General features: G+C 42.8%; 1 protein-coding gene across 6 annotated transcripts in view; it reads right to left on the minus strand.

Moving 5' to 3' along the window:
* The window catches only part of SLC10A7 (solute carrier family 10 member 7), a 309,837-nt gene that overhangs the window by 278,042 nt on the left and 17,710 nt on the right, over positions 1–14,085 (minus strand). For 5 of the 6 annotated variants that reach the window (XR_004539057.1, XR_004539058.1, XM_033940172.1 and 2 more), the window contains exons 3-4: positions 3,199–3,335; positions 794–869 (exon numbers count right to left, since the gene is read on the minus strand). Coding sequence is in view for 4 of the 6 variants with exons in the window: in XM_033940172.1 (XP_033796063.1) it covers positions 794–869; positions 3,199–3,335 (213 nt within the window). In the remaining 2 variants the exon portion in view is untranslated. Of the gene's footprint in view, positions 1–793; positions 870–3,198; positions 3,336–14,085 lie in introns of those variants that run through there. The other variant, XM_033940206.1, reaches the window with a different exon arrangement.

A 14,085-nucleotide genomic window follows, 5' to 3' on the forward strand; every position in this document is an offset into this window, starting at 1 on the left:
AAAAGTTCTAAATTAGAGGTCCATTTATAGATGGAGGTATTTATGCCAGTGAGGTTTCTCCCGATGTTATAACCTGTCTGCACATTTACTGTGGCAGCAGGTTGGAGCCTGAGGCTTTTCCTCCTATCTTCTTGAATTACCCTCTTTATATATATATTTTGTGCAAGAGATCAGAAGAGTAAATACATTTTTATTGACTGGAATCCTTTCTTTAGATTTAAAACAAGTGGGGAGAATTTGTGGTTGGTGGTTTAATTTAGACTCCTATTTTGTGTTATTTTTGTGGATTTAAATAGTGGGGTTCCCCAGGGGTGTGTGCTGGAACCGCTGCTTTTTAACTTATTTATCAATGATCTAGAGATGGGACTAACTAGTGAGATAATTTAATTTGCTGATGACACAAAGCTATTCAAAGTTGTTAAATCGCAAGAGGATTGTGAAAAATTGCAAAAAGACCTTGTAAGACTGGGAGACTGGACAGATCATGGGCATTCTTAAGTTAGGTGCACTGTTACAGAATATGCCCAAACTGTGCACAGCTTAGCACACTAAGCCTAAATGGGTTTGCCTAAATTTATGCTGCTTAGGGCCACTAAGTGTGATTCAACAGTATATATAGCGGGAGCCTTTTATAGAATCACGCTAAGCTCCATGTTGATTGGCGCCAATTTTTTTGGCTCGATATATAGAATATGGTCCTTAGCCCTTAAGTATGTGCCTAATATTTTGTTAAAATGTCAAAACAAAATAAGTATGCAAATGTATTAATTAATAGCAAATTTAACAAACTCACCTCATTTCCACCAACAGCTTTGGTTAAAATGACTGCAGAAGACACGGGAGGTGGCATACAGCCTACTGTCTGCAAACTGAAAGAGAAAATAAAATGAGAAATAATCTCACTTCTTTCTCTGGATTCTTGTTTATTTCCCTCTCTTCACCCACACTGCACCTCACCTATTCAGAGACACAAAGTTTTTTATCTCTCATTCTCAAAAATACCGAAGCAGCTCCATAATAGAATATATGTTTGGTGTATCTTTCTTTTAAATAACTATCTTGAAGTACTATGGGACCTCAGACCTACTAATCTCTCTTTTTTTTTTTAATAATAATAATAATAAATGTATTCTTTTATACTGCCATTACCAAAAGTTCTAGGCGGTTTACACCATAAGAAACTGAACAATCAGCGAACTACATACATATAAGATAAAACCAGAGTAAAATGTTAAAAAGTAATTACAGTGGAACCTTGGTTTATGAGCATAATTCGTTCCAGAAGCATGCTCGTAAACCAAATTGCTCGTATAACAAAGCAAGTTTCCCCATAGGAAGTAAGGGAAACTGCTTTGATTGGTTCCACCTCCTCCCCCCCACCCCTGAGGCTACCGGCGCTGCTCCATTCTCCCCCCCCTTGAGGAATCCGACGCTGTTCCAACCCCCCCCCCCCCACGATCCGGCATCCCCCCCAGCGATCCGGCATCCCCTCCCCCGCTCGCGTTGCCCCCCTCCCCCCCGAGCAGTCAATGACACCCTTTACCCGACTTGGCACCAGTGCCGGTGCCCGAAGATCCTCCCTCTTCTGGCGCGGCTGGGTGGTGCGTCGGAGATCCTCCTTCTTCTCGTCTGGTCTGGGCTGGACTGGCTTTGAGCATTTGCGCATGCTCAAAGCCTTCTGGTCTCGCTCTCAATCTCGGAGAGAGCGAGACCAGAAGGCTTTGAGCATGCGCAAATGCTCAAAGCCAATCCAGCCCAGGCCAGAAGAAGGAGGATCTCCGACGCACCGCCCAGCCCAGGCCGCGCCGGAAGAGGGAGGATCTTCGGGCAACGGCACTGGTGCCAAGTTGGGTAAAGGGTGTCATTGACTGCTCGGGGGGTGGGGGGGGGGGAAGTAGGATTGCGGTGGAGGGGGGGCAACGCGAGCGGGGGGGGCGCTCGTACTGCGAGGCAAGCTCGGTTTACGAGTGCACCAAGTTTGCGAATGTTTTGCTCGTCTTGCAAAACACTCGCAAAATGGTGCACTCGTAAACCGAGGTACCACTGTATAATCTTAAAACGATCTAATTAAGTAATGAATTTGTCAAACAGAGCAGACTTTGCTAATTTTCGAAAAGAACAGTAAGACATGGCTTGATGAATACATTCACCAAGCCAACATTGTAATTTGCCTGCCTGAAACGCTAAGGTACTTCCAAAAAAATGTCTTGTATCTGATACCATTTGGTTTAGGATAGGTAAATAAGCTAGAGCTTCTTGTAATCCTTGATGGTCTATAAAATTCAAAGTGAGGAGACAAATAAATTGGAGACTCTCCTGAAATAAACTTAAAACAAATACAGGAAAACCTAAATAGTATTCTTGCTTCCAACGCTAGCCAAGAATCTCATAAGAATCTCGGAGAAGGTGGGTGCCAGAAGGCCTTGAGCATGCGCAAATGCTGAATGCCCTGCAGCAGCCCAGCATGGAAATTCAGCGGCAGGCTCTTTCAGCACCTGTGGGTTGGTGCGTGCTGGTGTCCACTAGAGGTAAGGGTTTGGGGGTGGGCCTCAGAGGGAGAGAAGCCGGTTCCCGGAGTGTGGTGGTGCGACACGCTTGTTAATCAAGTCAACGCTCGGTTTCCAAGTTAAAGTTTGCTCGAGTGTTTTGCTCGTCTTGCAAAACACTCGCAAACCAAGGTTTTACTGTAATTTACTGGATATCCTTTAATGCAGGGGTGTCCAATGTCGGTCCTCGAGGGCCGCAATCCAGTCGGGTTTTCAGGATTTCCCCAATGAATATGCATTGAAAGCAGTGCATGCACATAGATCTCATGCATATTCATTGGGGAAATCCTGAAAACCCGACTGGATTGCGGCCCTCGAGGACCGACATTGGACACCCCTGCTTTAATGCAAAAAAAAAATAAAACCCTCAAAACAAAACAAAATCCTGACATCTTCACTATACATTGGGGAAATATAATTAATTTTTATTTTATATTTGACACCTACTTTAACATTTGTGCTTTGCCAAGTGTACCTTAACACCTGCTTTGATATGCAATTCATTTGTATCTCATTAACATCTTCCTTTAACTTATGAGTAAAATACCATGTAGCAGATGATTTTACCTATACCCTTTCCTTGAATCTTGTTGAGTCAGCAGGATGTTTTGGTTACTTTTTTGTTCTTTTTTTTTTTTTTTAAACCACCTACCCTTTCAAAAGCCATTCATTGATGGAGGTAATTGACAAGAGTTGGAGAAACAGCCAGATTGCTGAAGGGAAGAACACAAGCGTGAAGAGCTGGACAAAAAGGTGTAGTTTCACATGCATCAATGCACGTGTCAGCTCCTGCAAAACAATGAGTGATTCTTTAGACTTTAAAGTGCTTCTGACAAACATCTAAATCCAGTACCTTCTGAGGTATTCAAATGCACACGACTGTGTAATGTTACACCTGAGCCAGAATACACAGGATCTTCTAATTACTATGAGTTTATTTCTCTAGTGCTTCCATACCAGACACATGCAGCGCTGTATATTATAAAAACAGGGGAAACCATTTTTGAAGCAGTATTTTCGAAAATTACCCCTTGTTGTAGTAAAAGAAAGAAAGATTAGGTTCTTATCTCAATAATCTTCTTTCTTGTAGATGTGTCTAGTAGTCTTATACTGTGGGGTTATGCATCTGAACCCACAAGTTGCTTGCAGAATGCTATCAATCATCTTTGAACTCCATCTTTTTCCCAGGCAGTTGCTCCTGCCCCCTCAGTTTGTACAAAAACAATCAAAGAGCACTGTGTAATGACAGGAAGAAAGGAAACAAGGAAAAATCCCCAAGACTACTGATACCAAAACTATGTGCAACCCGAACTAATATTTAGTATGAAGCTTCTTTCATGTCCTGCTATCAAGCAGAGATTTAAACCAGACTTTACTTTCTTGTGTGTTGTATATTTTGTTTTTTCTTTCAGCTCATTTGAGAGAGAGAGAAGTCTCCAAAGCCAGATTGATCCCAAAGCAGAAGGCAAGCGAAGCTCACTTATAGGGCAGGGCCTCAGGACTACTAGACACATCTACAAGAAAGAAGATTATCGAGGTAAGAACCTAATCTATCTTTCTAGGGCAATGTGTCTAGAAATCCTGAACCACAGGGACGTACCAAAGCAGTGTAGGGCAAGCCCACTGAGCCTGCCTTCAAAATGGAGGACCCAAAAGCAGTGTCTTTCCTGACTGTTACATCCACTCTTTAGAACCTGGTATAAGGTATGAAGAGTAGACCATGTAGCTGTTCTATAGATTTCCTCAGGCGAAACTGTCCGAGTCTCCACCCATGAGGTAGCAACTCCTCAATGCAATCAGCGGCTGCTTACCACAGCCCACATATGCGGAGATAATGGCCATTTTAATGCATCTGGAAATTGAGGCCTTGGACACCAGCCTCCCTTTCTTAGACTGACTGGTCAAAACAAGGTGGTGATCCAATACGCGAAACTCATTTGTAATCTTGAAGTATCAAAGAAGCACTCACTTGACATCCAGCAAATGTAAAGCTTTATCCTTTCTCTTAGACCCCTTAGGGTGTAAAGAGGGCAAACGGACTTCCTGATTGACAAGGAAGGCAGACGTTACTTTTGGTAAGAAGGATGGAACTGTGTGCAAGGGAACCCTACTTCTGTAATCTTAAGGAACGTCATTCTACAGGACAGAGTTATAACTTGGAGACTCGTCTCTCTGATGTAATCACCACCAGAAACAGCATCTTGACTGTAAGATCCAGAAAGTAAACCACCCATAAAGGCTCATATGGAGCTCTACTAAGACCTTGCAATACGGTGTTAAGAGTACAGGAAAGGAATTGGAGATGCATCAGAGGAAACAACCAAAGAGCCCCATTAATGAACCAGGTAAAACCTGGCAAGAGGCCAGAGAGCCTTTTTCCCCTCGAGATTGAAAACAGAAAAGGCCTGCTATCTGTACTCTCAGTGATCCAACAAACAGATCCTTCTGAAGTCCTTTTTGCAAAAAGTCCACGACTACCAAAATCAGAGCTCATAAGGGTTCTACATCATCCACAGCAAACCAATGCTGAAAGGACTTCCAGGCTTTAGCATAGGCTGCCACAGTCAAAGGTTTCTTAGTTCTCAGCAGAGTGGCGATGACTACGTCTGGGTAACCCTTACTTGTCAGGACAGCCTGCTCAAGAGCCATACCATAAGCCCAAAGAGTTTTGAATTCTCTACAGGGACCAATCCCTGAGTGAGAAGACCCACTTGGACTGTCAGTCTGAGGTCTTCATCCCTCTGGAGGAGGACTAGTCTGCAAACTACGGTCTACCATGCCCAAATTGATCAAGAGGCATCTTCTCCCTAACTAGGAGCTTATTCTTGGCAGCCCAAGGAATCATCCATAGCCAGTCCCACATGGTAGACTCAGAAGCCCCTCTCCTCCTTCTTCCAGGACAAGATCGATAACATTCATTTGAATATCAACAGGGTGCCAATTCCATCAAGAGTAAAAAAACCTAACTCTAATTTAGGCAAACATACCCCAACAATAACCCTTGACTACTTTAGTGAGATCTTGCCAGATGAACTAGAAACAGCGCTGGATGCCCTCCGCCCTACCATTTCCACCTATGACCCTTGCCCACTCTCCTTACAAAAATCGGTGAAGGGTCTCCTTCATTAACGCAATCCTAACTCTAATCAATGCCTCATTGCAAGGGTCAGGTACCGACTTCCTAGAAAATCAGTAGCGATTAAACCTACTACTACTATTAATTATTTCTATAGCACTACCATACATATGCAGCGCTGTACAAAATCACGAAGAAGACAATCTCTGCTCGAAGAAGCTTACAATCTAAACAGTCAAGAAATTTTGTCACCTGCTTAGACAAGGGAAAAGTTAGGCATGGTGCTGCCACTTCTTCCGGGCGCGCCACATGGCACAAGGTCACTTCAGAGATGCTAAATTTGCACAATCATGGCAAGGATTTGAAGCAGAAGAGCCCAAGGACTCCATCCCAACAAGTTTTGAGGCAAAAATTGCCATTTTGGAAGTGGAGGGAGCTTATGAAAAAAAGATTACTAAAAACCAAGATGACCACAACTAAGAAATTCACACCAAAATCGTGATTTTTTTTCAGTTAGCGAAGTTCAAAAATGGCAATTTTAGGATTTTTCAGGTGGGGGAACACAGGGGGACATGTATAAAAACCTTGAAATTCAGAACACACCCTCCCCCTCCAATTCACCTCACAGGCTGTAACAACCTTACTCACTGTGACCTGTGCTGGAAATGTGCTGCAGCTAGCCTCAGTTCTCTTACAGTAGCTGGAATCAGAGAATCAATGCCTCATGCTGGGAATTAAAGAATGACATGGGAAAAAAATTTGTCCCCGTCCCCGCGAGCTCAGTCTCCTTCACCGCCCCGTCTCCGTGAGCTCAGTTCCCATCACCACCCCGTCACCGCCCTGTCCCCGCAAACCATCTGATCCCATCCACACAAACCTCAAATAGTTTTATACTGAACTTATTTTATTAAAGTATAAAAAGAAACAATATTCTGTACAATTATCATTTTATAAATCAAAGTTCTGGTTGCTGAACTAGAGAAAGAGATGTTCAGCTGGCAGGGCTTCGTTTATAAATTTTTATCAAAATGAAAGAAGTAGGCAAGCTTATTTGATGTATTTATAAATTAATAATTTATTTTCTAATATACCGCCCTACCAACAGTTCTGTGCAGTTCACAACAAGGTATAAAACTGAACAATTCAGCGAAGAGGATACAATTTCATAAAAAAAACAATACATAAGAAGTGCCTCTGCTGGGTCAGACCAGAGGTCCATCATGCCCAGCAGTTCGCTCGCGCGGTGGCCCAACAGATCCAGTCCTGTGTAGTAGTCCTCTATCCCCTTTTCCTCCAAAAAATTGTCCAATTCCTTCTTGAACCCTAATACCATACTCTGTCCTATCACGCCCTCTGGAAGCGCATTCTAGGTGTCCACCATCTCTCGCCGAGATTCTCGGTGAGAGGGAGAATTAGAAGGCCTTGAGCATGCGCAGATGCATGCTCAAGGCCCGGCAGAGGCAGTAAGATCTTCAAGTCGCATCCTGTGGGCTGTGTGCTGGTGCCAGATGGGGAGGTAAGTTCAAGTTGTTTGGGGCGGAGGGTGCCGGTTCGCACGGGGGGGGGGGCTTTGCAAGTGGGGGGAGCGATGCCGGTTCTCGGGGGGGGTGCTCACAAATCGAGTCAACACTCGGTTTGCGAGACAAGTTTTGCAAGGTTTCACTGTATATTGAATAGCAGCGGTCCGAGCACCGACCCCTGCAGAACAACACTCGTGACCCTCCTCCAGTCCGAGTAGTGGCCCTTCACTCCTACCCTCTGCTTCCTATCCGCCAAACATTTCTGATCCATCTGTGTACATCTCCTCCCCATGGTTCTTCAGTTTCCGAAGTAGGCGTTCATGGGGTACCTTGTCAAAGGCTTTTTGGAAATCTAAATATATGATGTCTATGGGGTCCTCTTTGTCCATCCATTTGTTAATTCCTTCGAAGAAGTGCAGTAAGTTCGTTAGGTACGATCTCCCCTTGCAGAAGCCATGTTGGCTTGTGATTAGAAGTTTATTTCTTTCGAAATGCTCATTGATGCTGTCTTTTATCAGCGCTTCCGCCATTTTCCCCGGAACAGAGGTCAGACTCACCGGTCTGTAATTCCCCAGGTCACCTCTTGATCCCTTTTTAAAGATGAGCGTAACATTGGTTATCTTCCAATCTTCCGGGATCACTCCTGTTTTTAGGGATAGATTGCAAACTTGCTATAGTAGTTCCGCTATTTCCTCCTTTAGTTCTTTCAGTATCCTAGGGTGGATTCTGTCCGGGCCAGGCGATTTGTCGGTTTTTAATTTTTCTAACTGCCTATGTATGTCTTCAAGGCTTACTTCCATGGATGTTAATTTATCTGTTTGGTCTCCTTTGAAGATTTGCTCAGGTTCCGGTATGCTGGATGTGTCCTCTTTTGTAAATACAGATGAAAAGAGCATGTTTAGTCTTTCCGCCACTTCTTTCTTCTCCTTCACCACTCCCTTCCTGTCTCCGTCATCCAGCGGTCCCACCTCCTCCCTAGCCGGCTGCTTCCCTTTAACATATCTGAAGAACGGTTTGAAATTTCATGCTTCCTTGGCTAGCCTTTCTTCATATTCCTTTTTGGCTTTTCTAACCACATGGTGACATTCTTTTTGATACTTCCTGTGCTCTTTCCAGTTCTCCTCAGTTTTGCCTTTTTTCCATTTCCTGAATGAATTCTTCTTAAATACTTCATATGTTCTTTGTTCAAGGAATCCTCTAAACCAGTTTTTAACATAGTCACTGATCCCAATTGAATCCAAACAATACAACAGTTGGTCATGATCCACTAGGTCAAAAGCACTGCTCAGGTTCAACTGCAAGACCAGGGCACTAGAACCCACACTAAACAGAATTGTAAGCTGGTTGATGCTATCACTGTTTCTGTGCTATGTCCTGAGCGAAACCCTAATTGTTTATCATGTAAAATGTTGAACTTTTCCAGATATTTTACTAGTTCCGCATTTACTAGTCCCTCTATTATTTTTCAAACAGTGGAATGCTTGCTATTGGTCTGTAATTATTTTCACTACTACGTGACTAGCGGAGTGCCACAGGGTTCGGTCCTGGGCCCACTCCTCTTCAACATATTCATTGGGGATCTGACTCAAGGGCTTCAAGGCAAAGTAACCTTATTCGCTGATGACGCCAAACTATGCAATATAGTAAACGGCCATAATCTACAAGATGCTATGGAGCAAGACCTGCGTACTTTAGAAAGTTGGTCCTTGATGTGGCAGCTGGGCTTTAACGCCAAGAAATGTAAGGTCATGCATCTCGGTAACGGAAATCCTTGCAGAACTTACACCCTGAATGGAGAAACTTTAACCAGGACTACGGCAGAACGAGACTTAGGAGTAATCATCAGTGCTGACATGAAGGCAGCCACTCAAGTGGAGAAGGCTTCATCTAAAGCACGGCAGATGATAGGTTGTATCAAGAGAAGCTTCGTCAACAGGAAACCTGAAGTCATGATGCCATTGTACAGAGCCATGGTGAGACCTCATCTGGAGTACTGTGTGCAATTCTGGAGGCCACATTACCGTAAGGATGTGCTCAGAATTGAGTCGGTTCAGCGGATGGCCACCAGGATGGTCTCGGGGCTAAAGGGTCTCCCGTACGAGGAAAGACTGAGCAAATTGCAGCTCTACACTCTTGAAGAGCATAGGGAGAGGGGAGACATGATTGAGACATTTAAGTACATCACGGGACGGGTCGAGGTGGAAGAGGATATCTTTCTTCTCAGGGGACCCTCGACCACAAGAGGACATCCGCTCAAACTCAGGGGAGGGAAGTTTCGTGGAGATGCAAGGAAGTACTTCTTCACGGAGAGAGTGATCGAGCATTGGAACAAGCTTCCAGTGCAGGTGGTCGAGGCACGCAGCATCCCAGACTTCAAGAACAAATGGGATACCCATGTGGGATCCCTACGGGGTCATGCCAAGGGATAGGGTCACTAGGACTTGAATGAGCGGGTCAGTAGAGTGACAGTATAATTACAATTATACTTAAGGGGTCAGAAGACTTAAGGGGGTGGGTAAATAGTGTGGGCAGACTTGATGGGCTATATGGCCCTTATCTGCCGTCATCTTTCTATGTTTCTATGTCTATGTTTCTATGTGATTCCTTAGGATTTTTTTTACAATAGGTGTAATTATAATCCGTCCTAAACCTTTCTCAAATTGTCCAGAATCCAACTGAGAAATAATCCATTTATAAAGTTGAATTCGAAAACTAATTGATGCATTCATCAATGCATTCTTCGAGCAAATATCTAGACGGCAATATTTTTAGCATACTTTGAGTAAAGTTTACAAAAAAAATTCCAATCTGGAATGGTAAAATGCTCACAATTCATATCCGTCCTAACTCCTTCTGAATATCCTACTAGATTTTTAGAGTTGGTAACTTGATCTTTATTATCTTGTACATTAAGAACAGAGTGCAATTCACTAATTTTATTTTTGAAAAATACCGCCATCTTATCCACAGATGGAGTGGTTTCCTTATTTGATCGATTTTTTTGAATCAATCTCAGTTAACCCATAAACCAGTTTGAAAAGCTCTTTACTATTGGTTTTTACCTCACCAATCTTTTCTTTATAATGTATACTACGTTTATCTGCAATCATAGTTTTATACTCCTTTAGCTTCAATCTCCAGTTCGTTCTATCTTCCTCTTTTCCTGATTTTAACCATACCTTCTCCATCCTTCTGAGTGTCCTTTTTAATTCTAATAACTCTGCATCAAATCAGATATTATATACTTTTTCTCTTCTAACCCTATAAGGTGCTATTTTGTCTAAAATTTGTGTACTTATTTTTTCCCAATCAGTTAAAAAATTATTCACTTGACCCTCTTTGTTTATCAATTCATAATGCGACCAAAATTCAACATGATCCACCTTACCCCTTCTCACAATTCCAGCCTTCCCTCATACATTTCTCAAACCCTCACGTTCATTACCTAATCTATTTTGCCATAACAGATCAAAGTTACATTGACGATGATCTGACCAAACTGTATCACTCCATAATACCTCCGAAAAGTCAATTTTAACATTAGTGTGCACTTTTTTTGAGAACGTCACTAGGTCTAATTGATGGCCTTTATTGTGTGTTTTTTCCTGTTGTGGTAATATAAAATCTAGACTATTTAAAAAAGAAAATAAATCATGAACATCTATACTCTTCTGGTCCATATGAATATTTATATCACCCAGAAAGAGGTGATATGATCCTAATGTAGAGCTAGATAAAACAAATTCATAAAAATTTTATCTCACTAGATTCCATTTCCTTGGGGGAATATAAAATAATGTAACAACTAATAAATTCTGGGACAGTCTACAAGTCAAGAATTCACAGTTTGGAGTTGATAAAGAATCCGGTATTGTAAAATCAAATTTGTCACTCAAAAGTACGGCCAACCTTCCACCTCTTTTTGAGCTTCTGGCTAATGAAATTATCTTATATCCTGTGGTAAAAAATCATTTATAATAGCATCATTATCTGAAATCATTCATGTTTCTGTAAATAGTGCAATATCCGGTTTTGTTCCCTCAAGCCAATCTCGTACTAAAATTGCTTTATTTCTTATTGATCGAATATTCAAATAGGCACACTTTATTTTTGAATACTCAACTTCTTGTGAGGAAAATGTCTTCAAAATAGGTTTTAAATATTTTTGTCTTACATTTGGTTTTTTAGACTTGTGGCAAGGAGTGGACAAAACCGGTATGTGCCATGACCCTGAATCATTATAATTATATATACGTCTCAGGAATCGAAAAGGAACACCATACTTTATGGGTCGATTCCAAGTAATATGGACAGGAATGAAATCTGTAATATCTATTGCACTTACCCAATTTTTAGACCAATAGATATTACAATAGATATTCCTCCTAAATGATCAATATATGACAGAATGAAACACTTTTTATGTGACCCAATTTCACGATCACTAACTCTGGCATTTTAGTTGTTCAAACTTTGCTTTGGGTTCCTTGAAAAAGACAATCGAAACATGGTCCATGTCGGGACCTGCTGAAAAACACATAAAGCTAAGTGAAATCACTTTTTTTGCCACTGAGTATTTAGATTTTAACTTTTGAATAGCACTTGAATTCACAGTTTTTCGCCATCTCATACACAGTGATTGGGTGGTGGGTTCGACTATAGGAGCTTTAGCTCTTGGTCGAATTACACAATTCTGAGTGTATGAAAAATAATATAAATTGCATAATTTATTATGTTTGTGAGATAATTTATTAGAAACCACCATTTTTAGGAGTTTTGTAACATACTATCGTATAAATTTTTATCAACACAACTAATAAACTACTTTATCCTAAAGCAAAAAAAAGAAAATAAAGACTTTTTTTCTACCTTTGTTGTCTGGTTTCTGCTTTCCTCATCTTCTCCTCATTCAATTCCTTCCATCCACTGTCTGTCTTCTCTCTCCCTTCCATCTCTCCTTCCACCACCACCCCCTTCCCATTGGTCTGGCACCCATCTTCTTCCCTCTGCTCCCTCCATAGTCTGGCATCTCTGTCTTCCCCATTTCCCTTCAGCATCTTCTCCCAACTCTCTCTTCCCCAGTTCCCTTCAGGGTCTTCTCACCTCTGTCCCTTCCCCAGTTCCCTTCAGCATCTGTTTCTCTCCACCCCACCTTTCCTCTTTCCATACCTCCCTTCTCCTTACCTTCGAGGCGGGTGATTTTTACATTTTCTTTCTAGGAGTAGCTGATGCCTTTAAGTCATGTGTGGCTGCCAGAAAGGTCTCCTCTGATGCAACCGGAAACCAGAGGAGACCTTTCTGGCAGCCACATGCGACTTCAAGGCTCCGGCTCAGATGTGAAATGATGGACACTGCTGTCCACTTGCAATGTCCAAACTACTGATCTGAACATTAACTACCCTCATCCATCTGAGCTCGCATAGAGGCTGCCCAGATCTTACCAGTCCTTGAAGCGAGGGCAATGGTCACTCCCAGAGATTGTTCCCTCCCAGAGATTCTCTGAGCCCTGCCACAGAGTTGCTTCCTGAGCAGTACATCAGTGAGAACACTGGTTTTTCCACCCTGGTATCAGCGGGTTACCGCAGGTAACAGCCACCGTGTCATTCTCTACTGGGAATGCCTCTTCGACACTGATCTTCGGGCTGCCAGTCAGACACGGAGCCTGACTGTACCCTCACACCCGCAGATCGACGGACATGCTAAGAAAAGGGTGGAGGCGAAAAATGCAGCCAGACACCATGACGCCTCCTAAGGGCGCCTAACAGCCTGCGCTCAAACCCCTGCTAAACAGAAGGCGAGGAAAAAGTAGGGATGGCCCCAAGTTCCAAAGAAACAAATGCAGGCTGACCGACAGGTACCACCAGTGATCAGCCTGTCAGCTGCAGAATGGAATCTGCTTCTTCTCTAGGCAGAGCTGAAAAAATGCTCTGAGAACAAAGAAAATCCTGAAAAGGGTTGAAAAACACCTAAGAAAAAAGAGGAGAGCAGAACAGAAACACTTGTTCGGTCGGGCTCGTGTGCAGAAGGGAAAAAACTACAGGTGGCAGTAGAACTTCCAGTGAAGTAGAGGAGAGTCAGAGAAAAAAATCCAGAGTGGATTCCTTCTGTAGATGGCTCGCAGCCACTGGGAGATAACCCACATGTCTAAAATGACTCACCTATTGCACTGCAAAAGCAATTAGCACCTCATAATTGGCTTAAATTAAAATGAATTGGGCAGTAGATACCTAGTCCAAGGCACCTAGTGGAAAGTAGGCATGGTTAGAGGCAGATTATGGGCGTGTTGCATATATAGAAACATAGAAATAGACGGCAGATAAGGGCCACGGCCCATCAAGTCTGCCCACTTCAATGACCCTCCCTATCTATCTTTGCGGATAGATCCCATATGTCTGTCCCATCTGGCCTTAAAATCTGGCACGCTGCTGGCCTCAATAACCTGAAGTGGAAGACCATTCCAGCGATCAACCACCCTTTCGGTGAAGAAGAACTTCCTAGTGTCACCATGCAGTTTCTCGCCCTGATTTTCCACTGATGCCCCCTTGTTGCTGCGCCTGTTTTTATCTTAGGTGCCGGTAATTATGTCAAGAAAACCCTAGCATAAATAGGGTATGCCTAAGGTTCAGATGCCTACTGGCACGATTGTATAAACGTGCTTAACTTATTGACTGACATGTGCTAAGTGCCACATTCCTAGGCACCTATGGTTTAGGTGCCATTTATAGAATCAAGTCCTTTAAACCTAATTTACAAAGACACAGAGGCACTGAATTATCTGAAATATGGAAAGCTAGATGTGGTTGTCAGCCTAGAGGCCTCTGGAGAGATCCCGGAGGATTGGAAAATTGCAAATGTCACGCCCATCTTCAAGAAGGGTTCAAGGGGGGACCCAGGGAACTACAGGCCGGTGAGCTTGACCTCGGTCCCGGGAAAAATGATGGAA

The sequence above is a fragment of the Geotrypetes seraphini genome, chromosome 1, assembly GCF_902459505.1.
Source record: "Geotrypetes seraphini chromosome 1, aGeoSer1.1, whole genome shotgun sequence".
In the NCBI taxonomy this organism is placed as follows: Eukaryota; Metazoa; Chordata; class Amphibia; order Gymnophiona; family Dermophiidae; genus Geotrypetes; species Geotrypetes seraphini.